This window comes from Heptranchias perlo, chromosome 8 (genome assembly GCF_035084215.1).
Source record: "Heptranchias perlo isolate sHepPer1 chromosome 8, sHepPer1.hap1, whole genome shotgun sequence".
Classification (NCBI taxonomy): Eukaryota; Metazoa; Chordata; class Chondrichthyes; order Hexanchiformes; family Hexanchidae; genus Heptranchias; species Heptranchias perlo.
This window is the reverse complement of record NC_090332.1, coordinates 743,374-770,933: the sequence shown is the minus strand read 5'-3', so window position 1 is coordinate 770,933 and position 27,560 is coordinate 743,374. Positions and strand designations below refer to the sequence as shown.

At 45.5% G+C, this 27,560-nt stretch overlaps 1 protein-coding gene across 1 annotated transcript in view; it reads left to right on the top strand.

Moving 5' to 3' along the window:
• LOC137324322 (protein EFR3 homolog B-like) overlaps positions 1–27,560 on the top strand; it is a 100,586-nt gene that overhangs the window by 21,624 nt on the left and 51,402 nt on the right. The window contains exons 3-10 of the mRNA XM_067988470.1: positions 4,905–5,032; positions 8,311–8,461; positions 10,637–10,758; positions 14,107–14,256; positions 17,970–18,104; positions 19,004–19,082; positions 24,358–24,493; positions 25,878–26,039. Of these exons, the coding sequence (XP_067844571.1) occupies positions 4,905–5,032; positions 8,311–8,461; positions 10,637–10,758; positions 14,107–14,256; positions 17,970–18,104; positions 19,004–19,082; positions 24,358–24,493; positions 25,878–26,039 (1,063 nt within the window). The remainder of the gene's footprint in view (positions 1–4,904; positions 5,033–8,310; positions 8,462–10,636; positions 10,759–14,106; positions 14,257–17,969; positions 18,105–19,003; positions 19,083–24,357; positions 24,494–25,877; positions 26,040–27,560) is intronic.

Below are 27,560 nucleotides of genomic sequence, written 5' to 3'. Positions count from 1 at the left end.
CCAATTATAATGCCCCAACTACTGCTCTGACTGACATGTCTAACTCTGCTCACAGTGCAGATCAGTTCTGGGACCTTGTGGTCTGGAAGGCCCATAACACTCTCCAAACCTCCCAGTTCAGGCTGACCCTCTCCAAACCTCCCAGTTCATGCTGACCCTCTCCAAACCTCCCAGTTCAGGCTGACCCTCTCCTCCCTCCCACTCAGTTCATGCTGACCCTCTCCTCCCTCCCACTCAGTTCAGGCTGACCCTCTCCAAACCTCCCACTCAGTTCATGCTGACCCTCTCCAAACCTCCCACTCAGTTCATGCTGACACTCTCCTCCCTCCCACTCAGTTCATGCTGACCCTCTCCTCCCTCCCACTCAGTTCATGCTGACCCTCTCCTCCCTCCCACTCAGTTCATGCTGACACTCTTCTTCTATCCCACATTCAACCTGGCCCAAAGTTCTCAATTCAGCTAAAGTTGACAGTCCTTTCCCCTCCAAGAGCCCTATTTAAGACAGACACTCTCCTCCCCTACTTAAGTAGAATGGGCCTATACTCTCTGGAGTTTAGAAGAATGAGAGGTGATTTCATTGAAACATATAAGATTATTAGGGGGCTTGACAGGATAGATGCTGAGAGATTGTTTCCCCTGGCTAGAGAGTCTAGAACTAGGGGGCATATTCGCAAGATAAGGGGTCGGCCATTCAAGACTGAGGTGAGGAGGAATTTCTTCACGCAGGGGGTTGTGAATCTTTGGAATTCTTCACCTGAGGGCTGTGGATGCTGAGTCATTGAATATATTCAAGTCTGAGATGCATAGATTTTTGGACTTCAGGGGAATCAAGGATATGGGGATCGGGCAGAAAAGTGGAGTTGAGGTCGAAGATCAGCCATGATCTGATTGAATGGCGGAGTAGGCTCAAGGGGCCGTATGGCCTACTCCTGCTCCTATTTCTTATATTCTTCATAGAATCATAGAAAATTTACAGCACAGAAGGAGGCCATTCAGCCCATCGTGTCCACGCCGGCTGAGAAACAAGCCACCCAGCCTAATCCCACTTTACCGCATTTGGTCCATAGCCCTGCAGGTCACAGCGATTCAGGTGCACATCCAAGTATTTTTAAAATGAGTTGAGGGTTTCTGCCTCTACCACCCTCTCAGGCAGTGAGTTCCAGACCCCCACCACCCTCTGGGTGAAAAAACTTTCCTCATTTCCACTCTAATCCTTCTACCAATCAAATTAAATCTATGCCCCCTGGTTATCGACCCCTCCGCTATGGGAAATAGGTCCTTCCTATCCACTCTATCTAGGCCCCTCATAATTTTGTACACCTCAATCAAATAAGCCTTCAGCCTCCTCTGTTCCTCTGAAAACAACCCCAGCCTATCCAATCTGTCATCATAGCTAAAATTTTCCAGTCCTGGCAACGTCCTCGTAAATCTCCTCTGCACCCTCTCTAGTGCAATCACATCCTTCCTGTAATATGGTGACCAGAACTGTGCGCAGTACTCAAGCTGTGGCCTAACTAGTGTTTTATACGGATCCAACATAACATCCCTGCTTTTATATTCTATGCCTTGGCTAATAAAGGAAAGCATTCCATATGCCTTCTTAACCATCTTATCTACCTGTCCTGCTACCTTCAGGGATCTGTGGACATGCACTCCAAGGTCCCTCACTTCCTCTACACCTCTCAGTATCCTCCCATTTATTGTGTATTCCCTTGCCTTGTTTGCTCTCCCCAAATGCATTTCCTCACACTTCTCTGGATTGAACACCATCTGCCACTTTTCTGCCCAGTCCATTGATATCTTCCTGCAGTCTACAGCTTTCCTCCTCACTATCAACCGCACAGCCTATCTCTGTGTCATCCGCAAATTTCTTAATCATGCCCCCTACGTTTAAGTCCAAATCGTTAACGTATACCACAAAAAGCAAAGGACCTAGTACCGAGCCCTGTGGCACCCCACTGGAAACAGCCTTCCAGTTGCAAAAACACCCGTCGACCATTACCCTTTGCTTCCTGCCACTGAGCCCATTTTGGATCCAATTTGCCACATTCCCTTGGATCCCATGGGCCTTTACTTTTTTGACCAATCTGCCATGTGGGACCTTGTCAAAAGCCTTGCTAAAATTCACGTAGATGACATTAATTGCACTACCCTCATCAATCCTCCTTGTCATCTCGAAAAATTCAATCAAGTTAGTCAGACACGACCTCCCCTTAACAAATCCGTGCTGACTGTCCTTGATTAGTCCATGCCTTTCTAAGTGACAGTTTATCCTGTCCCTCAGAATTGATTCCAATAATTTGCCCACCATCGAGGTTAGGCTGACTGGCTTGTAATTACTCGGTCTATCCTTCGCTCCCATTTTAAACAACGGTACACCGTTAGCAGTCCTCCAATACTACGCCTGTGTTCAGTGAAGTTTGGAAAATGATTGTTAAAGCCTCCACTATTTCCTCTCTGGCTTCTTTTAACAGCTTGGGATACATTTTATCTGGCCCTGGTGATTTAACCACTTTCAAATATGCTAAACCCCTTAATACTTCCTCTCTCACTATGTTTATCCCATCCAATATTTCACACTCCTCCTCCTTAACTTCAATCCCTGTATCATCCCTCTCCTTTGTGAAGACAGATGCAAAGTATTCATTAAGAACCATACCCACATCATCCGCCTCCACATATTGTTTACCTTTTTGGTCTCTAATAGGCCCTACTCTTTCCTTAGTTATCCTCTTGCTCTTAATGTATTTATAAAACATCCTTGGGTTTTCTTTGATTTTACTTGCTAATATTTTTTCATGCCCTCCCTTTGCTTTCATAATTTCGTTTTTAACTTCACCCCTGCACTTTGTATACTCATCTAAGCTTTCCGTAGTATTGAGTTCCCGGTGTCTATCATAGGCTTTCTTTTTCTGCCCTATCTTACCCTGAATGCTTCTTGACATCCAGGGGCTCTAGATTTGGCAGCCTCTCCCTTTTTCTTTGTAGGAGCATGTTTACCCTGAACCCCTTGAATCACCCCTTTGAATGTCTCCCACTGCTCTGACACTGATTTACCTTCAAGCAGCTGTTTCCAATTTACTTCTGCTAATTCACTTCTCAGTTTAGTAAAATTGGCCTTTCCCCAATTGAAAACTTTAATTCCTGCTCTGTCTTTATCCTTTTCCATAACTATGCTAAAACTAACTATTATGATCACTACCATCAAAATGCTGTCCCACTGCTACTTCTTCCACCTGCCTCTCTTCATTTCCTAGAACTAAATCCAGAACTGCCCCCCGCCTCCCCCTCTCGTTGGGCTTGCTATATATTGGCTAAAAATTCTCCTGAATGCAGTTTAAGAATTCTGTGCCCTCTATACCATTCACACTGTTTGTATCCCAGTTCATACTAGGGTAGTTGAAATCCCCTACTATTACTGCCCTATTGTTTTTGCATTTCTCAGAAATTTGCCAACATATTTGCTCCTCCATCTCCCTCTGACTGTTTGGGGGTCCATCGTACACTCTCAGTGGTGTGACTGCCCCTTTTTTGTTCTTTAGCTCAACCCATATGGCCTCATTTGATGCTCCTTCTAAAATATCATCCCTCCTCACAACTGTAATTGTTTCCTTAACCAAAATTGCCAGCCCCTCTCCTTTTTTATCCCCCTCTCTATCGCGTCTGAAAACCCTGTAACCAGGGACGTTGAGCTGCCAGTCCTGCCCTTCTTTAAGCCATGTTTCTGTAATAGTTAAGATATCATACTGCCACGTGTCTATCTGTGCCCTCAGCTCATCCACCTTATTTCGTATATTCCTTGCATTGAGGTAAATACATTTAAGGACTGCCAAACTCCTCTGTTGTTTATTTTCTAACCTTCGTTCCCTCTGCCTTCCAGACTCACTCACTAATTTTCTGCCTTCCATTTCCAGTTCCGACTTTATCCCATCTGAATCCACACTTAGGTTCCCATCCCCCTGTCAAGCTAGTTTAAACCCTCCCTGACAGCACTAGCAAACCTCCCCACAAGGATATTGGTCCCGGCCCTGTGGAGATGCAACCCGTCCGGCTTGTACAGGTCCCACCTCCCCCAGAACCGGTCCCAATACCCCAGGAATCTAAAGCCCTCCCCCTTGCATCACCTATGCAGCCACGCATTCATCTGCTCTATCCTCCTATTTCTATTCTCACTAGCGTGTGGCACTGGGGGTAATCCGGAGATTACTATCTTTGAGGTCCTCAAAGTTCATTCTTAAGTTAATTCTGGCACTCTTCACTACTTTCGCCCACCTGCCATCCCCTCAGCCCTGCTGTAGAGTGCTGATTTTGCTTCTATAAGAGATTCTGTGAGCTGCATTCTCACTCCCAGTACGCAGTGAAATGAATCTCCTATAGTAACAGGTCTCGGCAAGGATCTCTCGAGTGGCTCTGTGAATATGGATATGTAGACAGTGCCCCGAAACATTAACTGTTCTGGTCACAGGTGAACAGTTAGCATGTATTGAATTCAAGTACAGTAGACTGTCTGTGGACCCACCTTTCCCATTCCATTTACAGTCACCATATGCAGTAAATTTTGCAAGGTCGTCAACTGACCTTTCCTATTCGTTGTATGCAGTCGTCATAGGTGGGATTCTATACTGTATCTAACCCGTGCGGTACCTGCCCTGGGAGTGTTTGATGGGACTCTCTGATATAACAAACATTTATGCAAAGGTATACAATGGAAATCAGAGAAAACTCTTTAGTGCAGTGGGCTGGAGGAGCTGTCTAGCTCCATGAGGGTACTGTCCCAGCTTTAGCCCGTTCTCCAAGTTGCCTGCCCTTGAGGGTCCGCCAGTGGTTTGTTGTGTAGCTATGGTTGCAGGTAAGTAGCTGTGTCCAATGCTGTTTCACTCTGTTCGAATGCTCATTGTTTACAGGATGGGTTGGTGAAAGCCAACATGGAGAAGTTGACCTTCTACGCCCTGTCTGCCCCAGAAAAGTTGGACCGGATTGGTGCGTATCTTGCAGAGAGACTGAGCAGAGACGTGGCCAGGCACCGATACGGGTATGGTAACAGCAGCGCTTGCAGTTCACAGCTTTACATGTACTGTACGTTAAACACTGTCCTATCATGTCTGGGACCTGGGTAGTGCTGGGCATTAAACACTGACCTATTATGTCTGGGACCTGGGTATCCACCTGCACCCACAGCACAAACCAGTCACTATAATTTGGTAATCTGACTCAAAGACGGCAAATCATGCTTGTGTGTATTATGGAAAAACGACACATTGGTGTAGTATGAGGCCATCTTCTGAGATTAGACAAACATTGTTGCAGTAATGTAGAGGGAGCTTTACTCTGTATCTAACCCGTGCTGTACCTGCCCTGGGAGTGTTTGATGGGACAGTGTAGAGGGAGCTTTACTCTGTATCTAACCCGTGCTGTCCCTGTCCTGGGAGTGTTTGATGGGACAGTGTAGAGGGAGCTTTACTCTGTATCTAACCCGTGCTGTACCTGCCCTGGGAGTGTTTGATGGGACAGTGTAGAGGGAGCTTTACTCTGTATCTAACTCGTGCTGTCCCTGTCCTGGGAGTGTTTGATGGGACAGTGTAGAGGGAGCTTTACTCTGTATCTAACTCGTGCTGTCCCTGTCCTGGGAGTGTTTGATGGGACAGTGTAGAGGGAGCTTTACTCTGTATCTAACCCATGCTGTCCCTGTCCTGGGAGTGTTTGATGGGACAGTGTAGAGGGAGCTTTACTCTGTATCTAACCCGTGCTGTCCCTGCCCTGGGAGTGTTTGATGGGACAGTGTAGAGGGAGCTTTACTCTGTATCTAACCTGTGCTGTCCCTGCCCTGGGAGTGTTTGATGGGACAGTGTAGAGGGAGCTTTACTCTGTATCTAACCCGTGCTGTCCCTGCCCTGGGAGTGTTTGATGGGACAGTGTAGAGGGAGCTTTACTCTGTATCTAACCCGTGCTGTCCCTGCCCTGGGAGTGTTTGATGGGACAATGTAGAGGGAGCTTTACTCTGTATCTAACTACTGCTGTACTAGCCTTAGGAGCATTTCATGCAACGGTATAGATGAAATAGAAAGTGTTGCATTTTCCAGAAATAACATCCCTTAATATGGTTTGCTCGAAAATTGAGCAAAGGTTATAAGTTTGAAGGATTTTCTAAATGGTATGTGCACGGTTACTGTTGAGGTTGAACCAGGAATGTGATGAATGTAACTGATTTTCACGTTCACAGAAGATTTGATGTTTCCTTCCTGGGACATTTTGGAGACATGAAAGCCCTTGGGATAAAGGAGGAAGTGGTAAATAGGAGATGGATTTGATCGGACAATGTGAAGGTGCAGCTCTGATATGTGGAATGGACAGGGCAGTGTTGGATTAACCAGATGTCTTGAATCAGATTGCCAATTGGACAGCCTATCGAATATAATGATGATCACCAACAATGTTAGGAAATACTTTGCTTTATTTACGTTGACCAAGATATTACACAGCGCCAGCATTTTAACAATAAAACACTGGGGTCAAATTTGATGTTCAATGCCAGGGTGATAGAAACATAGAAAATAGGAGCAGGAGTAGGCCATTCGGCTCTTCGGGCCTGCTCCGCCATTCAAAATGATCATGGCTGATCGTCTAAGTCAGTACCCTGTTCCCGCTTTTTCCCCATTTCCTTTGATCCCTTTAGCATTAAGAAATATATCTATCTCCTTCTTGAATACATCTAATGACTTGGCCTCCACTGCCTTCTGTGGTAGAGAATTCCACAGGTTCACCACCCTCTCAGTGAAGAAATTTCTCCTCATCTCAGTTCTAAATGGCAGACCCCGTATCTGGTTCTGGACTCCCCAGCCATCGGGAACATCCTCCCTGTATCTAGTCTGTCTAGTCCTGTTAGAATTTTATATGTTTCGATGAGATCACCTCTCATTCTTCTAAACTCTAGTGAATATAGGCCTAGTCGACTCAATCTCTCCTCATACGTCGGTCCTGCCATCCCAGGAATCAGTTTGGTAAACCTTTGTTGCAGTCCCTCCATGGCAAGGACATCCTTTCTCAGATAAGGAGACCAAAACTGCACACAATACTCCAGATGTGGTCTCACCAAGGCCCCCTATAACTGCAGTAAGACATCCCTGTTCCTATACTCAAATCCTCTTGCAATGAAGGCCAACATACCATTCGCCTTCCTAATTGCTTGATGCACCTGAATGCTTGCTTTCAGCGACTGGTGTACAAGGACACCCAGGTCTCGTTGCACCTCCCCTTTTCCCAATCTATCACCATTCAGATAATAATCTGCCTTTCTGTTTTTACAACCAAAGTGGATAACCTCACATTTATCCACGTTATACTGCATCTGCCATGTTCTTGCCCACTCACCCAACTTGTCTAAATCACATTGGAGCCTCTTTGCATCCTCCTCACAGCTCACATTCCACCCCAGCTTTGTGTCATCTGCAAACTTAGAAATGTTACATTTAGTTCCCTCATCCAAATCATTGATATATATTGTGAATAGCTGGGGCCCAAGCACTGATCCCTGCGGTACCCCACTAGTCACTGCCTGCCACCCGGAAAAAGACCCGTTTATTCCTACTCTCTGTTTCATGTCTGTCAACCAATTCTCAATCCATGCCAGCGTACTCCCCCCAATCCATGTGCTTTAATCCCATGTGATGAGCTAGTGGAGTGGACTACCCACTGGGTGATGATCTAGTGGAGTGGACTACCCGCTTGTTATACAACCCGCCTGATTTTCATCCTATTCATTTCAAATTTACTCCACTGTTTCCAATGTTTCCCCATTTTTCTCCCCTCCGCTCCTGAAGGCAGTCACTCTCGGCGCTGGCTGCCCACTGTAACATCACTCACGTGGCTCTTCCTATGTGCACCTGGACAGTGAGTGTTGGCAGGAAACTTGACTGTGGAGTTCATCCTGTCCTTAACTGTCACCTTTCCAGCAGGAGTCACTGGGTCATGGTCAGGAGTGGGAACCCTGCCTGCTTTTCTCCTCAGAGGCATTAGGAGTGGGCAATACATCTGATCTTGCCAGTGTTGCCCAGGTCCCTGGATAGTATATAAAAAAACTGGAGGAAGGATAGTGCAGGATTGGTCAAAATTTGTATATCTTTCTTCTCTAGAAATAATGCTCCGACAGGGTTTCCTCATCAGAGTGCAGATGGTATATTATCTGTGAATGTTCTATGGCCGCAGGTGGACAAGATATAGATGCATTAATAGTTGCCAGATATTGATGGCAGTTTGTTGTGGTGCCCCAGAGCTCTCTTTCCTCATGTTGCTGTGTGATTGATTGCTCCTCAGGTATGTGTGTATTGCGATGGAAGCTTTAGACCAGCTCTTGATGGCCTGTCACTGCCAGAGTATCAACTTGTTCGTGGAGAGTTTTCTCAAGATGGTGGCTAAGCTTCTTGAGTCTGACAAAGCAGCATTGCAGATCCTGGGAACAAATTCGGTAAGTCTGCCTCCCACACCCTCAGACTGTAAACTAACCCGAATGGATAAGAGATTCTGAGGAAGAAGGGTTCTGGTTATTGAGAACCGTTACAAACCCATAATAACCACATGGTATCCTCTATCCTCCCGAACTATTATTGTCCTGGACAAAGATACAGCTGAGTTATTAGATAATCACTTTCATCTGTCTTTGCTCAGAGGTAGGGAGACCTACTTAGATCAGAGGTCAGGCATCCAGACATGGCAGAGGAGAGCTGGATATTGTACCGACAGTAACAGGTACGGATGGGTCTTCAAAATGGCCAGGGACCTGTCCCAGACAACTTGCAGCTACGAGAATTAAAGGAGGCAGGGGCTGAAACTGGTAAGACTCTAATTGAGAGATAGATGTGATACTAAAATTGAATTGTTAAAGTTGGTGCGGAATTAGTCCTGGCTAGGGTTAGGACTCTTCAGTTTGACCAGGCTGCAGGCCCTGATGGTATTCACCATAGAAAGGAACTGGGCACGATATTCGGCCAGCAATGGGCTCACTTATTTAGCAGTTGAGGTGCGGGATTGTTCCATGGACTGAAGAGAGGCCCACATATTTAAACAGGGCAGTAAGTCAGAACCAGGAACCTAGAGACCACTTGTAGGCAAGTCACTTGAAGGTACAATGAAAGATGCACTGTGCGATCCTGTGGAAAGAGCAGTGTTTATGAGGGATTCTCAACATAGCATTTTCTCCGGAGCACATTATGAAAGGCTTTGGGAGTATAATTAGTGATAGACTGTTCCCACTGGTTGGTGAATCAGTACAAAGGGAGTAGAGACTGACAATTGTCAGATGAACAACAAAGGGAGAAATTAGAAGCAATGTTTTCACATAGAGGGATATTAGAACATGGAATTCTGTACCACAAAGGATATTGAGGCAGAGATATTATGTAAAAGGGATTTAGATAAGTATTTGAAAAGGAAGAATATAAAGCATACAGGGTAAAGGGCAGGGAAATGGGATTAGAGTAGTTGCTCCGGTGAAGATTTGTACAAAGGGTGAATGACCTCCTTTTTTGCTGAAATTACTATGTTTCTGACAAGAGGGAGATGATTCCAAGGAGTGGGTGGAGGCAATGTGGAGTGGTAAAGAAACAAAGGATTGAGGGGACAATAGATTGGAGACACAGGCAGAAATTGAAAATTAAGATTGGGATATTAGGAAAGAGTGGAGAATAATCATAGAATCATACAGCAGAGAATGAGACCATTCAGCCCATCGTGCCTGTGGTGGCACTTTGAAAGAGCTGTCCAATTAGTCCCACTCCCCATCTCTTTCCCCATAGCCATAAGATGGAGACCCGGGGAGGGAGTGGATAATAAGATGGAGACATACAAACATACGAAAATGATGGACAGGTAAAGCTGGTCCATGAAGCCTGCCCCACTCATGATGCCTGGAGCATCCTGACTGGAGCATCCTGACTAGACCCTTCCTAACCCCCTGCAGGTTTGGAATCTCCTGGGAGAGGCAAAATAAACAGAAAAACCCAGGGCCAATAAGGGGGGAAAAATCTGGAAAATTCCTCTCCGACCCCCTCAGGCAATCAAAACCAGTCCAGGAGATCACATTGACCATGCATACATTAAATGTTATTCCACTTCCCTTTATATGATGTGATCTCTGCCCCAGCCAAGAAACGGTCCAGCTCCCTCTTGAAGGTGTGCAAAGAGTCAGCATACACCACACCAGCCAGCAATGTAACCAGAGGCTCACTGCTCTCTGGGAAAAGAAGAGCCGCCTAAGACCCAGTCTATTCCTAATTCTGCGTAGTTTAAGTGCATGTCCCCTGGTCCTCATCAATCTGTTCAACTGGAATAATTATCAATAGGGATGCAATCTAGCCCTTTCATTATTTTATAAACCTCTATCAGTTCTCCTCCAAGTCTATGTGTCTCTAAATTAAATAGACCCAGCTCTGTAAGCCTATCTGAGTAACTAAAGTTCTTCAAGCTAGGGATCATTCTTGTAGCTCTCCTCTGAACCTTTTCCAAGGCCACTATCTCACCCACCATGTGAGCCACTGGGAGGGAGTGAAGCATTCAGGACAAGAGAGTGGGGAACGAAGACAGCAGTGCTCTTTTGATTGGTGTGGAATCTATTTTACCAAATAGGAAGTTTTCTTTCCTACAGTTCATAAAGTTTGCAAACATCGAAGAGGACACCCCATCATATCACCGAAGCTATGACTTCTTCGTGTCCCGGTTTAGTGAAATGTGCCACTCTGGACATGACGATGCTACAGACAGGACTAAGTGAGTAGACATCCAGCATTATTTAATGTACAGGGCGTTGTAAGAACATAAGAAATAGGAGCAGGAGTCGGCCATACGGCCTCTTAAGCCTGCTCTGGCATTCAGTAAGATCATGGCTGATCTTCGACCTCAACTCCACTTTCCCGCCCAAATCCCATACCCCAAACAAGCTGTGTCATGACTTGGATTTGAACCAAGGTTGCTGCAACCACAACGCAGAGTACAAACCACTATATGATCACGGCGCCACGCAGCAGCTTGTGGGATGATCCTCAGCCTCTCTCCTATTGTCTGAGTTGGGGATTCTCAAGAGCAGCTAATGATTACTGAAGAGAATGGTCTCGACTTGCTTTGGCTGACCATTTTATAGCTATATTATGGGACTGAAGTTCCATTGGCCCCACTCCGTTGGTGGAAGTGCGGTGGAGTGGGACCTGTATGCCCACAGTGAAGGATGTCAACCCTGTCCCAAATTGTAGGCGTGGAGTCACCTACCTAGGTGGAGCAAGCTGCCGAGACCTTCCCTGATCCACCCACAGCCGCTCCGCTAAGGTGACCAGGATCCTACCCAAGGGCAGCAAGAAATGCCAGCTTGTTTTATAATTAAACAGTCATTAGACAGAATTAACAGTCACTTGGATAAGTGTGGATTGATTAGGGAAAGCCAGCATGGATTTGTTAAAGGCAAATCGTGTTTAATTAACCTGATAGAGTTTTTTGATGAGGTAACAGAGAGGGTAGATGAGGGCAGTGCGGTTAATGTGGTGTATATGGACATCCAAAAGGCGTTTGATAAAGTACCGCATGGTAGGCTTATCAAAAAGATTGCAGCCAATGGAATAAAAGGGGCAGTAGCAACATGGATACAGAATTGGCTACGTAACAGGAAACAGAGAGTAATGGTGAATGGTTGTTTTTCAGACTGGAGGAGCTGTACAGTGGTGTTGCCCAGGGGTCAGTACTGGGACCACTGCTTTTCTTGATATATATTAATGACTTGGACTTGAGTGTACAGGACACAATTTCAAAATTTGCAGATGACACAAAACTTGGAGGGGTAGTGAACAGTGAAGAGGTTAGTGATAGACTTCAAGAGGATATAGACAGGCTGGTGGCATGGGTGGACACGTGGCAGATGAAATTTAACGCAGAAAAATGCGAAGTGATACATTTCGGTAGGAAGAACGAGGAGAGGCGATATAAACTAGAAGGCATACTTCCAAAAGGGGTACAGGAACAGAGACCTGGGGGTATATGTGCACAAATCGTTGAGGGTGGCAGGGCAGGTTGAGAAAGCAGTTAAAAAAGCATACTGGATCCTGGACTTTATAAATAGAGGGATAGAGCACAAAAGTAAGGAAGTCATGATGAACCTTTAACTGGAGTATTGTGTCCAGTTCTGGGAACCACACTTTAGGAAAGATGTGAAGGCCTTAGAGAAGGTGCAGAAGAGATTTACTAGAATGATTCCAGGGATGAGGGACTTTAGTTACATGGATAGAGTGGAGAACCTGGGGTTGTTCTCCTTGGAACATAGAAGGTTGCGAGGAGATTTGATAGAAGTATTTAAAATCATGAAAGGTCTAGACAGAGTAGATAGAGAGAAACTGTTCCGATTGGCGGAAGGGTCAAGAACCAGAGGGCATGAGGAGAAACCTTTTTACACAGCGAGTGGTTAGGATCTGGAATGCACTGCCCGAGGGGATGGTGGAGACAGATTCAATCATGACCTTCAAAAGGGAACTGGATAAGTACTTGAAAGTGAAAAATTTGCAGGGCTACGAGGATAGGGTGGGGGAGTGGGACTAGCTGGATTGCTCTTGCACAGAGCCGGCGTAGACTCGATGGGCCGAATGGCCTCCTTCCGTGCTATAACCTTTCTATGATTCTATGATTAAGATAATCCATCTCCTCTAGGATCGATTACTTTAGGCCAGGCTGCTACTGGGGCCTTTTCAATGGCAAAGCCTTTGACAAGGTACCGCATGGTAGGTTGTTACATAAGGTTGAATCTCACGGGATCCAAGGTGAGGTAGCCAATTGGATACAAAATTGGATTGACGACAGGAGACAGAGGGTGGTTGTAGAGGGTTGTTTTTCAAACTGGACGCCTGTGACCAGCGGTGTGCCTCAGGGATCGGTGCTGGGTCCGCTGTTATTTGTTATTTATATTAATGATTTGGATGAGAATTTAGGAGGCATGGTTAGTAAGTTTGCAGATGACACCAAGATTGGTGGCATTGTGGACAGTGAAGAAGGTTATCTAGGATTGCAACGGGATCTTGATAAATTGGGCCAGTGGGCCGATGAATGGCAGATGGAGTTTAATTTAGATAAATGTGAGGTGATGCATTTTGGGAGATCGAATCGGGCCAGGACCTACTCCGTTAATGGTAGGGCGTTGGGGAGAGTTATAGAACAAAGAGATCTAGGAGTACAGGTTCATAGCACCTTGAAAGTGGAGTCACAGGTGGATAGGGTGGTGAAGAAGGCATTCAGCATGCTTGGTTTCATTGGTCAGAACATTGAATACAGGAGTTGGGATGTCTTGTTGAAGTTGTACAAGACATTAGTAAGGCCACACTTGGAATACTGTGTACAGTTCTGGTCACCCTATTATAGAAAGGATATTATTAAACTAGAACGAGTGCAGAAAAGATTTACTAGGATGCTACCGGGACTTGATGGTTTGACTTATAGGGAGAGGTTGGATAGACTGAGACTTTTTTCCCTGGAGAGTAGGAGGTTTAGGGGTGATCTTATGGAAGTCTATAAAATAATGAGGGGCATAGATAAGGTAGATAGTCAAAATCTTTTCCCAAAGGTAGGGGAGTCTATAACGAGGGGGCATAGATTTAAGGTGAGAGGGGAGAGATACAAAAGGGTCCAGAGGGGCAATTTTTTCACTCAAAGGGTGGTGAGTGTCTGGAACGAGCTGCCAGAGGCAGTAGTAGAGGCGTATACAATTTTGTCTTTTAAAAAGCATTTGGACAGTTACATGGGTAAGATGGGTATAGAGGGATATGGGCCAAGTGCAGGCAATTGGGACTAGCTTAGTGGTATAAACTGGGCGACATGGACATGTTGGAAACTTCTATGATTCTATTCTATGATTCTATAAATAGAATGCGTGCCAGTTCTCAGGTGGCAAGAGTTCAATTGAACCTTATAATGGCACATTGGGCGCAGTTCCTGGGATATCCTGGGAGCTCCCTCCTTCAGACAAGCACTTTTGATATGAAGGAAGAGTAGAAGAATTGCTCTCCCTCTCCCTCTCTACTGGTCTTTAAGAAAGCACATTGCATGGGGCAGAATCTCTTGTACTTTTTGCTGTATTCTTCCCATCAGGATCCGTATGGCCGGTATAAAGGGTCTGCAGGGTGTGGTGAGGAAGACAGTCAATGATGAGCTGCAGGCCAACATCTGGGAACCCCAGCACATGGATAAAATTGTCCCATCTCTCCTCTTCAACTTGCAGCAAGCAGAGGAGGCGGAGAGGTAAACCATTGCGTTCCTTCCCTCCTGTCTCCTCCCCTCTCTTTCTCTCTCTCTTTATCTCTTTATCTTTCTTTCTCCCCCTCTCCCCCCGATTAAACCTGGGACCTTCCTGGTCGGTATTACTCAGTTGCTTACTGAATAAACTCACTGAACTCTTGGGGGAGCTTTAACTCCCAAAGACTTGGAGTGACAATGAAATCAGTTGTGATCAACCTTCATAGCCATTATTTAAAGGGCTTTTTCAGGGGCTGTGTCACGGTTATATAGGTAAACATGTTTTGTCGTTATTATGCCACACTGACAGAGCCCAGTTACCCTATGAATGATTATCGGATGATAGCAGCTAACTGAGGAGGGTTCGAGCTGAGAGAGACATGCACAAGTTTGCTGTTCTGTTCTTGTGTGTCACTTTCCTGATTTTGTGGTTAGCGCTGACTGGCGTCCAGACAGCCCTGGTCTGGATTAACCACTCTTGCGGCTTCGATAACCATTCAACAACTGTCAAATTACTTTTGAAAACCATCAAACAACTTTCTTCCACAGGTTTTATAAATCGTTGGTTAGGAATCATCTGGAGTATTGCGTCCAATTCTGGGCACCACACTTCAGGAAGGATGTCAAGGCCTTAGAGAGGGTGCGGACGAGATTTTACTAGAATAGAACCATATAACCATAGAAAAGATACAGCTCAGAAGGGGGGCCATTTGGCCCAACATGTCCACGCCGGCTCGAAGAACAACCAGGTGCCCATTTTAATCCCACCTTCCAGCACCCGGTCCATAGCCCTGCAGCTTACAGCACTTTAGGTGCAAGTCCAGGTACTTTTTAAAAGAGTTGAGAGTCTCTGCCTCTACCCCCAATTTGGGCAGCGAATTCCATACACCCACCACCCTCTGGGTAAAAAAGCTTTTCCTCATGTCCCCTCTAATCCTTCCGCCAATCAGCTTAAAATCTATGTCCTCTAGTTCTTGAACTCTCCGCTAGGGGAAACAGGTACTTCCTGTCTATCTAGGCCCTTCATAATTTTGTACACCTCAATCAAGTCACCCCTCAGCCTCCTCTGCTCCAAGGAGAACAACCCCAGCCTATCCAATCTCTCCTCGTAGCTGCAATTTTCAAGCCCTGGCAACATTCTTGTAAATCTTCTCTGCACTCTCTCCAGAGCAATTACATCCTTCCTGTAATGTGGTGACCAGAACTGCTCACAATACTCCAGCTGTGGCCTTACCAGCATTTTATTCAGTTCCATCATTACATCCCTGCTTTTGTATTCTATACCTCGACTAATAACGGAGAGCATTCCTTCTTCACAATCTTATCTACCTGTACTGCTACCTTCAGGGACTTGTGCACATGCACTCCAAGGTCTCTCACTTCCTCTAGCCCTCTCAATATATTCCCGTTTACTGCGTATTCCCTTTTACTGTCTGCCCTCCCTAAGTGCATTACCTCACACTTCTCCGGGTTGAACTCCATTTGCCAATTTTCCGCCCACTCCACCAACCCATTGATATCTTCTTGGAGTCTACAGCTATCCTCTTCACTATCAACTACACGGCCAATTTTTGTGTCGTCTGCAAATTTGCCAATCATGTCCCCTACATTCAAGTCCAAATCAATAATATATACCACAAACAGCAAGGGACCCAACACTGAGCCCTGTGGCACACCACTGGAAACAGATTTCCATTTGCAAAGACATCCATCGACTTTTACCCTTTGTTTCCTGTTACTGAGCCAATTTTGGATCCAATTCGCCACATTTCCCTGTATCCCATGGGCTTTTACCTTTCTGACCAGTCTGCCATGTGGGACCTTGTCAAATGCCTTACTAAAATCCATGTAGACAACATCCACTGCACTACCCTCATCAATCCTCCTTGTCGCTCCCTCAAAGAATTCAATCAGATTTGTAAGGCATGACCTTCCCTGAACAAATCCATGCAGACTATCCCTGATTAAGCCATGCCTTTCTAAGTGACAGTTTATCCTATCTCTCAGTTTTGATTCTAATAGTTTGCCCACCACCGAGGTAAGACTGACCGGCCTATAATTGTTTGGCCTTTCCCTCGTACCCTTTTTAAACAATGGTACTACGTTTGCAGTCTTCCAGTCCTCCGGTACCTCCCCTGTATCTAGTGAGGATTGGAAAATGATCCTCAGAGCATCTGCTATTTCCTCCCTGGCTTCCTTCAACAGCCTAGGAAACAATCCATCCGGCCCTGGTGACTTATCAACTTTCAAGGATTCCAGTCCCTCTAATACTTCCTCTGTTGTTATGTTTACCTTATCCAATATTTCACACCTCTCCTCTTTAACTACTACGTCCAGATCATCCCTTTCCCTTGTGAATACGGAGACAAAATAGAATGGTACCAGGGATGAGGGACTTCAGTTATGTGGATAGACTGGAGAAACTGGGGTTGTTCTCCTTACAGCAGAGAAGGTTAAGGGGAGATTTGATAGAAGTGTTCAAAGGAAATAAGGAGAAACCATTTCCAGTGGCAGAAGGTTTAGTAACCAGAGGACACAGATTTAAAGTAATGGGCAAAAGAACCAGAAGGGAGATGAGAAGAACTTTTTCAGGCAGCGAGTTATTATGATCTGGAATGCACGGCCTGAAAGGCTGGTAGAAACAGATTCAGTAGTAACTTTCAAAAGGGAATTGGATCAATACTTGAAAAGGAAAAATTTGCAGGGCTAAGGAGAAAGGGCAGGGGAGTGGGACTAATTGGATAGCTCTTCAAGAAGCCGGCATAGTCAGGATGGGCTGAATGGCCGCCTTTTGTGCTGTTTGATTCTATGATTCACAGTTTGCTGACTGGAACATCTCCTCCTGCCACCTCTGGCTCTTTGGTGCTGAATCTGAAATCGCCTGCCAAAAGCACCATACCCTAGCCACAGATTCCATCACCCTCCCTGGCCACAATGTCAGTGGCCAATTCAGCCCTGAGCATAGCTTCCGACCCCATATCTTCTCCACCTCAGTAACATTGCCATTCTCCACCACGCCTCAGCTCATCTGCTGCTTTTTTTTTATTCGTTCATGGGATGTGGGCGTCGCTGGCAAGGCCAGCATTTATTGCCCATCTCTAATTGCCCTTGAGAACTGAGTGGCTTGCTAGGGTGCCATATTTCATAGGGCGATTAAGAATCAACCACATTTATGTGGGTCTGGAGTCACATATAGGCCAGACCGGGTAAGGACAGCAGGTTTCCTTCCCTAAAGGACATCAGTGAACCAGATGGGTTTTTACAACAATCCAGTAGTTTCATGGCCACCATTACTAATACTAGGTTTTTTTATTCCAGATTTTATTTTTAATTAAATTAATTGAATTTAAATTCCCCAACTGCTATGGCGGGATTTGAACTCATGACTCCGGATTACTAGTCCAGTAACGTAACCACTATGCTACTGTACCCTTATGATGAAACCTTCATCCATGTCTTTTCACCTCCAGATGACTACTCCATTGCTCTCCTGACTGACCTCCCATCCTCCGAGCTCTGTAACCTTCAGCAAATCTCAAACTCTGCCACTCGTATATTATCGCACACCAAGTCCCTTGCACCCATCTCTCCTCTGCTCGCTAACCTGCATTGGTTCCTTGTCCTCAACCCCTCAAGTTTAAAACTCTCATCCTTGATTTAAATCCCTTCAGCTGTGTTCCAGTTAATGATTTCTAATTCTCCTTAATAAACCTTTTCAGTCGTTCTCCATCCCCACTGCAAGCGACTGAGAAGGAGAAGGAGAGTCCTGCTGCTGTGGCAGAAGGTTGTCTCCGTGAGCTGCTGGGCCGAGCTGCATATGGAAATATCAAAAATGCCATCAAGCCGGTTTTAATGTAAGTGATGCGTTTCTTTAAAAAATGTTGAATAGAAAGAGTTTTGTCAGTCAGATTGGGTAATTTATCTATAATTAGAACTTGATGATATCAACAGTTCACCAGTGAAGCTGATATTTGATCAACAATGTTTTAGCCCACAAGGAAATACAAAAGCGCCGAATGGAAAAAAACTATGGGCCCATTGAGGGACCCATTTAATCTCCTCCCTCAGCCCATGTACACTCTCCCCTATCATGGACTCTACCCACCCATTTAATCTCCTCCCTCAGCCCATGTACACTCTCCCCTATCATGGACTCTACCCACCCATTTAATCTCCTCCCTCAGCCCATGTACACTCTCCCCTATCATGGACTCTACCCACCCATTTAATCTCCTCCCTCAGCCCATGTACACTCTCCCCTATCATGGACTCTACCCACCCATTTAATCTCCTCCCTCAGCCCATGTACACTCTCCCCTATCATGGACTCTACCCACCCATTTAATCTCCTTCCACAGTCCATGTACACTCTCCCCTATCATGGACTCTACCCACCCATTTAATCTCCTCCCACAGCCCATGTACACTCTCCCCTATCATGGACTCTACCCACCCATTTAATCTCCTCCCACAGCCCATGTACACTCTCCTCTATCATGGACTCTACCCACCCATTTAATCTCCTCCCACAGCCCAGGTGCACAATTGCATCCAATCTGTATTCCAGAGCCTTAATACATACCCCACCCCCCCAATTCCCCCCCAACAATGCTTGAGAACAATAGAAGCAAGGAGACAAAAGTGGATCTGTCACCCACCCTGTTGTGGCAGATGTTATGTGTGACACGGGGTTGGGTTGGGCCTCTTTAAAGGGACAGTAAATGTAATTAAACCCTTGTAATCTGTTCCTCAGGCACCTAGATAACCACTCACTTTGGGAGCCAAAACTGTTTGCAGTTCGATGCTTCAAGATCATCATGTATTCTGTTCAGGTAAGTGTGTTGATATTCGGGTTTTGCCAGTTAATCCTATTGAGTCCTGTGTAATAATTCAAGTATTAGTGAAGAAACCATAGCATCTTGGTTTACGGTATTAGGACCAGGAAAACACCATTACACTCAACAGATTAAGCCTGTCTCCTCACCTTTCTGGGTGGTAGATCTGTACAATAGGTGTGCTGTTCACAGTCAGCCTGTGGTAAGACAGTTTGTTTGTAATGCATTGGTTTACTCCCCGTTCAAATGATTAATTAAATATTTGTTGGATTTGTTAAACTGAGTTCACTGCGTTGGTGGAAATACAGGGACACAGGCTCATAATGAGGACATTTTTATTTGTAGGCCACACTTATCAATGCTGCATTTATTGCCCATTCCTAGTTGCTTTGAGGAGGTGGGCCTTCTTGAACAGTTGCAGTTCTTACATTGATGGTTCTCTTACATTGGTGTTAGGCATTTTGACCAAGTGACTATGAAGGAACAGTGATATATGTCCAAGTCAGGTGGCATGTGAAGAGAACTTGGAGGTGATGGTGATCCTACAACATTGCTGCTCTTATCCTTCTTGGTAGTAGAGGTTGTGGGGCTGGTCGGTGCTGTTGAAGTTACCTTGGTGAGTTGCTGCAGTGCATCCGGTATTTCATATATACTGCAGCTACAGTGCGCTGATGGTAGATGGGGTTGCATACTGAGTCTAGTGGCAGGGGGACCGATCAAGCTAACTGTTCTGTCTTGGATGGTGTTGAGCTTCTGAAGTGTTGTTGCAGTTGCACCCATCCAGTGGTGGGTATTCAATCACACTCCTAACCAATCTTGTCGATGGTGGAGAGGCTTTGAGGAGTCAGGAGGTGAGCCACTTGTCACAGATTACCAGTCTCTGCCCCAATCTTCTAGCCATGGTGTTGATATGCTAAATGAATGAGGCGATGTGGCAAGAAGGGACTGAGATATTGTGAGAAGGGACTGGGGGATGTGGTGAAAGGGGACTGGCGGATATGGTAAGAAGGGACTGGGGGAATATGGTGAAAAGGGACTGGCGGATATGGTGAGAAGGGACTGGCGGATATGGTGAGAAGGGACTGGGGGATGTGGTGAGAAGGGACTGAGGGATATGGTGAGAAGTGACTGGAGGATTTTAGGCTATCTTAGATCTTGTATTGTGTAGTGAGACAGGGTTAATTAGTAATCTCACAGTAAAGGATCCTCTGGGGAAGAGTGATCATAATATGATAGAATTTCACATTGAGTTTGAGAGTGACATACTTAAGTCCATAACTAGAGTCTTAAACTTAAATAAAGCCAATTACATAGGTCTGAGGGGCGAGTTGGCTAAGGTGGATTGGGAAATTAGATTAAAGGGTATGACGGTTGAGAAGCAATGGCAAACATTTAATGAAATATTTCAATATTCTCAACAAATATACATTCCATTGACAAATAAAAACTCCATGGGAAAAGTGATCCACCCATTGCTAACTAAAGAAGTTAAGGATAGTATTAGAGTAAAAGAAGAGGCCTATAATGTTGCCAAGAAGAGTAGTAAGCCTGAGGATTGGGAGAGTTTTAGAAACCAGCAAAGGACAACCAAAAAATTGATAAAAAGAGAGAAAATAGAATATGATAGTAAACTAGCAAGAAATATAAAAAAGGATTGTAAGAGCTTCTACAAGTATGTAAAAAGGAAGAGAGTAGCAAAAGTAAATGTTGGTCCTCTAGAGGCTGAGACAGGAGAAATTATAATGGGGAATCAGGAAATGGCAGATGTGTTAAACAAGTATTTTGTATCTGTCCTCACAGTAGAAGACACAAAAAGTTAACCAAAAATAGGGGGGAACCAAGGGGCTAATGAGAGCGAGGAACTTAAAGTAATTATCAGTAGAGAAAAAGTACTTGAGAAACTAATGGGACTGATGGCCTACATCTGAGGGTTCTAAAAGAGGTGGCTGCAGAGATAGTGGATGCATTGGTTATGATCTTCCAAAATTCCCTAGATTCTAGAATGGTCCCAGCGGATTGGAAGGTAACAAATGTAACCCTGCTATTCAAGAAAGGAGGGAGAGAGAAAACAGGGAACTACAGGCCAGTTAGCCTGACATCAGTCGTCAGGAAAATGCTGGAATCCATTATTAAGGAAGTGGTAACAGGGCACTTAGAACATCATAATTTGATTAGGCAGAGTCAACATGGTTTTATGAAAGGGAAATCGTGTTTGACAAATTTATAGAGTTTTTTGAGGATGTAACTCACAAGGTAGATAAAGGGGAACTAGTGGATATAGTACATTTGGATTTTCAAAAAGCATTCGATAAGGTGCCACATAAAAGTTTGTTATGCAAGATAAGGGCTCATGGGGTTGGGGGTAACATATTAACATGGATAGGGGATTGGTTAGCGGACAGAAAACAAAGAGTAGGGATAAACGGGCCACTAGTGGGGTGCTACAAGGATCGGTGCTTGGGCCTCAGCTATTTACAATCGATATTAATGACTTGGATGAAGGGACCGAGTGTAATGTATTCAAGTTTGCTGACGATACAAAGCTAGGTAGGAAAGTAAGCTGTGAGGAGGACACAAAGAGTCTGCAAAGGGATATAGACAGGTTAAGTGAGTGGGCAAGAAGGTGGTAGATGGAGTGTAATGAGAAATGTGAGGTTATTCACTTTGGTAGGAAGAATAGAAAAACAGAATATTTTTTAAATGGTGAGAAACTATTAAATGTTGGTCCAGAGAGCCTTGGGTGTCCTGCTACAAGAAACACAAAATGTTAGCATACAGATACAGCAAACAATTAGGAAGGCAAATGGCATAGAATCATAGAAAATTTACGGCACAGATGGAGGCCATTCGGCCCATTGTGTCCACACCGGCTGAGAAACGAGCCACCCAGCCTAATCCCACTTTTCCACATTTGGTCCATAGCCCTGCAGGTCACGGCTCTTCAGGTGCGCATCCAGGTACTTTTTAAATGAGTTGAGGGCTTCTGCCTCTACCATCCTTTGAGGCAGTGAGTTCCAGACCCCCGCCACCCTCTGGTGGGAAACTTTTCCTCATTTCCACTCTAATCTTTCTACCAATCACTTTAAATCTATGCCCCCTGGTTATTGACCCCTCCACTAAGGGAAATAGGTCCTTCCTATCCACTCTATCTAGGCCCCTCATAATTTTGTACACCTCAATCTAATCACCCCTCAGCCTTCTCTGTTCCAAGGAAAACAACCCCAGCCTATCCAATCTGTCATCATAGCTAAAATTCTCCAGTCCTGGCAACATCCTCGTAAATTTGCTCTGCACCCTCTCTGGTGGAATTACATCCTTCCTGTAATGTGGTGACCAGAACTGTGCGCAGTACTCAAGCTGTGACCTAACTATGTAGGTCTTTATTGCAAGGGGGTTGGAGTACAAGAGTAAGGAAGTCTTACTACAATTGTACAGGGCTTTGGTGAGACCACATCAAGACTACTGTGTACAGTTTTGGTCTCTTTATTTAAGGAAGGATATATTTGCCTTAGAGGCGGTGCAACAAAGATGAACTGGATTAATTCCTGGGATGAGAGGGTTGTCCTTTGAGGAGAAGTTGAGTGGAATGGGCCTATACTCTCTGGAGTTTAGAAGAATGAGTGTTGATCTCATTGAAACATATAAAATTCGGAGGGGGCTTGACAGGGTTGAGGCTGAGAGGTTGTTTCCCCTGGCTGGAGAATCTAGAACTAGAGGGCATAGTCTCAGGATAAGGGGTTGACCATTTAAGACTGAGATGAGGAGGAATTTCTTCACGCAGAGGGTTGTGAATCTTTGGAATTCTCTGCCCCAGAGGGTTGTGGATGCTCAGTTGTTGAGTATATTCAAGGCTGAGATCGATAGATTTTTGGACTCTAGGGGAATCAAGGGATATGGGCAGGAAAGTGGAGTTGAGGTTGCAGATCAGCCATGATCTGATTGAATGGCGGAGCAGGCTCGAGGGGCCATATAGCCTCACTCCTACTCCTATTTCTTATGTTCTTATGGGATGTGGTGAGAAGGGACTGGGGGATGTGGTGAGAAGGGACTGGGGGTAGGTGGCATTGATTCTTGGAATATGGATAGGATAATCGAACTTATTGCTGTTTCCCTGTTCCCAACAATTCTTTCATTCGTATGGAGAGCTGCTTTCATTTTAAGGAGGGGAAATCAGGGAAATAATAAAGACATATTCCAAAATCCAAAAACCTTGCAGTTATTGTCAGATCCAAGCAGAGGACAGCTCACTGCATTTATCTGAAATTCCTCTCCTGCTGTTTTAGTGCGGACGTTAACCCATTTATTGTAAGCGGGGATACATCTGCACTAACAAAGGGCAGAGAAGAGTCTCAGACTATAGTTTTGTGTTCATACGTGTCATTTCAGGGCCAAAGAGGTTCAGTGTGTTGTCTCGCGATAAGAAATTCTTTCTTCCTTTTTTAACCTTGTTTCAGGATTTCCCTGGGAAAGTGGGGAGACAGTGGCTCTTTGCTTGAATGTGCTACCGTTGGCTGTGCTGTCGGTTTGTGTGGAATTAATCCTCTTAATGTATTATGCCTTGACACATGTGGTGCTGCTAATCCAATCCTTTTAACACAGTGTCAAACTAAATCTTCCTTATGCAGCATTCTAGATAATCCTTAAATAAACCCATATTGGATGGACCATGCAAATTGGATAGTTGTCAAAGTCTTTGGGTAAACCATTTAGTTGATAGGATCAGTTTCATCTGAACATCTATCCTGAGATCACTTTAAACTGACACGATGTGGTTTACTCAAAAACTTGTCTTCTTCTGGATTGTGGGGAATAGTTGGTGAATTATCAGGAACGATCTACAGTCCATCAATTATCAAAAATAGTCCCCGCTGAGGTAAATTACCACAGACAATTCACAATCCACAAATTTAAAAACATGATCTCTAATCAGTGAACTATCCAGAAATGATTTCTGATCCATGAATCATCAGCAACGATCCCTCATCCATTGATTATCAGGAACAATCCATAAACCATCAATTAATTGGAAATGAAATGATCACCAAGTCTTGCTACTGGGTGCACTCCCTGACTTTCAGTTATTCCACCGCTCCAGAGTGATTGATGTTTCTGCCTCTGAAATGGTTTAGTAACCAGTGTTAGCAGCACTCTGAAGCTGCATTATAGGTGGGGGAGAAAGGGTGATTTACATGATCTCAGTAGTTTGTTGTTAATCCAGCTCACCCTCCTCCACTAGTGGCACAACTCATGACTCTCTCTGTCTCACATGCAGTCCCAGCATTCCCACCTGGTCATTCAGCAGTTGGTAGGCCACCTGGATGCAAACAGTAAGAGCGCTGCCAAAGTGCGCACTGGGATTGTGGAGGTGCTCTCGGAGTCTGCTGTGATCGCAGCCGGTGGATCTGTAGGTGGGTAGGAAGGACTTTTTCTTGTTGCTCATTCCACATGTTGGCTTGTACAGATCATATTGTATTACTAGTTGAACACAGTGCAATTATTGTGTTGGTGGGCAGTGCTGGATTGTCTGTCACAGATTAGATTCACATGATGAAGGCCACTCAGCCCATCCAGGAAAATCGGACAATTGGTAGTATCATTTTGTTACTGCCTCATTTAAACACACCGGCAGGTGCTCCCCGGTCTAACGGAAATGATGCCGGAAAATACATCAGGTGAATCAATGGGCAGGGATGTGGTGTGACAGGTGCCTGTCCACCAGCATATGGGCGGGAAAACTCTGGTAAATCCTGCCTCTTGTCTCCAGTTTTCCTTCATAACTCAGTCCTCTGGCACTAAGGAGCAGTCTCACTGCTCTTCTGTGCACCTCTTGCAGAGTTTGAGTGACTATCCTGTGTCTCGGTGACCAGAGTTGGACACAGTGGTCAAGTCATGCCCCTGAAAGTTAGTCTTTCACTGGAGTAAACCTGTGTGTAGGAAAGATGCAGGACAATTATAGGACTGATATCCTACTCAGCGCAGTGGTGGAGCAGACAGAAGTGCTTCATCTCTTGTTGGATGCACACAGTGCAAATTTCACAATATTCTAGGAGGTGTGCTGATTTAAATAATGTTTTAGTGCGTGGTGGTATAGAAGGGGCCATGCCTTGGGCACTTGTGGAGGGCAGGATATCTGGCACAGCAACAGATTTAAAGAGCTACTGTTTTGCCTAGAAGGGGCAGCAGCAATTCCTGCAGCAAGCATAATTATAACTTCATTGCCATGAAAGAGATAGCTTAGGATACAGCAAGAGCCCAGGGAGGGGGGAGAAGTGTCCCCTTCAACGAGAGAGCCTTGGAGGTGATGCTGAGGGAGGTGCAGTGGAGGGTTTTGTCTGAGCCACCGCTCCTTAGAAGCCTGGTGTCTGGCCTGCCGGGGAAGAAGGGATGGAGCAGGTCAAATCCACTGGATCACTGACATGAATGAGGAAAAGTTTAACACGAAGGATATACCCTGAATGATGTTGCTTCACCTGTGATGCTAGACATGGCTGCACTTTTCACAGCTGCTTCCTGACTTTGGGTGCATGGTGATCATTTAGTGACCCTTTAGCCTTTCCCACACAGTCACAAGGCTGCCCATGTTTGTGAAGAGCACACCTTCCAGCTTCCATGGAAACCTTTTCAGTGATGTGGCTCGCTTTTCAGAAAACATATAATCTGAATAATATTTCCACACAACAGCCCTTCCATGCTGCAAACTCACTGACTCATCTAGGATATTGCTGCTCCTTTATCAATGTGCTGCCCCTCGGATTATGCAGCGCACATTTACTGTATTGTCTCCTTACTCAGGGCCTACGGTGCTGGAAGTGTTCAACACGCTACTACGACATCTCCGCCTCAGCATTGACTACGAACTCACCGGCAAGTATGATTCGACCACCAATATCAGTAACCAGATCATTAAAGAGCACGAGGAGAGGGTGTTTCAGGAAGCCGTCATCAAGACCATTGGTGAGTGTTAAACAGCCTCGAGCCTTAACCTATCTCAACCTTTTATTCATTCTCGGCATGTGGGCATCACTGGCAAGGCCGGCACTTACTGCCCATCCCTATTAAATAATTTAAGCCTAGAAGGGCATACAGCATTGTTGAAGTAGAGATGCTTCCTAGAATTCATAGCTTCCCAAAAGGAGGTAAACAATCCGATATGATTATCCGAGAGGGCAGCTTAGGTCAGGCGTGTGGGATATTTTCTGTTTCATCCAGTGATAGCTGCAGTATTCTGAACCTCTGGCCAATCTCACCACTTTCCACAATTTATATTGAATGCAGGGAGCCATGGCAGGTAAGTGCATTAGCATTCCAATGGAGTGGCTTAGCATGGATTCAACTCTCTGATTTCCCAATCTCAACCATGCCATCTTATTAGATGCCAAGCATAGACCAGACATTCCCCTCAGAGAAGGAGGACTCCCTGCTGAGACCACGTTATTAGGGGCTGAGCAGAGACCAGACATTCCCCTCAGAAGAGAAACAGCAGAACCAACAAGAAATAGCCACTTATGCCAATTCTCCAGGGTTACCAGTGACTTTCTTCCAAAGTCACAGTGGGAGATTGGGAGAACCCGCAAACACACTCCTCCATAGAATTTTACAGCACAGAAGGGAGTCAAATGTGCTTGTACCAGCTCGCTGAAAACTTTCCACAGTCCCATTCCCCTACCCTTTCCCATTTGGCCCATCATGTCTGTACCAGCTCTCTGAAATATCTTTCCACTTCGTCCCATTCCCCCATCCTTTCCCATTTGAGTTATTTGAACGTTTAAGAAAACCAAATATATCTGCATGTTGGACCTAACCAAGGGCTATTGGCAAATACATCTTTCCCAGGAGAAAATGGCATTTGCCACTCCGGATGGTTTGTTTCAATTTACGGTACTTCCTTCTGCATAGCAGTCTCGCTATCTTTCAAAGGATGATGGTTGAGCTATTGAGACCCCTTCGTGACGAAGGAGGAAAGCTCCGAAAGCTTGTGATTCCAATAAAGCTGTTGGACTATAACCTGGTGTTGTAAGACTCCTTACATTTGTCCACCCCAGTCCATCACCGGCATCTCCACATTTTGGTTCACTGGTATGAATCGGTTGCGAGAGCACAAAGTGTTGGCCATCCTGAGACAAGAGGCACTTCATTACAATCCCCTCTGTCCCGTCAGTAACCGATTACACCTTTTCTGTACGGTCAGGGTCTCGCTCTCGGTGCGGCCGGTGCCGGCTGTCTCGCTCTCGGTGCGGCCGGTGCCGGCTGTCTCGCTCTCGGTGCGGCCGGTGCCGGCTGTCTCGCTCTCGGTGCGGCCGGTGCCGGCTGTCTCGCTCTCGGTGCGGCCGGTGCCGGCTGTCTCGCTCTCGGTGCGGCCGGTGCCGGCTGTCTCGCTCTCGGTGCGGCCGGTGCCGGCTGTCTCGCTCTCGGTGCGGCCGGTGCCGGCTGTCTCGCTCTCGGTGCGGCCGGTGCCGGCTGTCTCGCTCTCGGTGC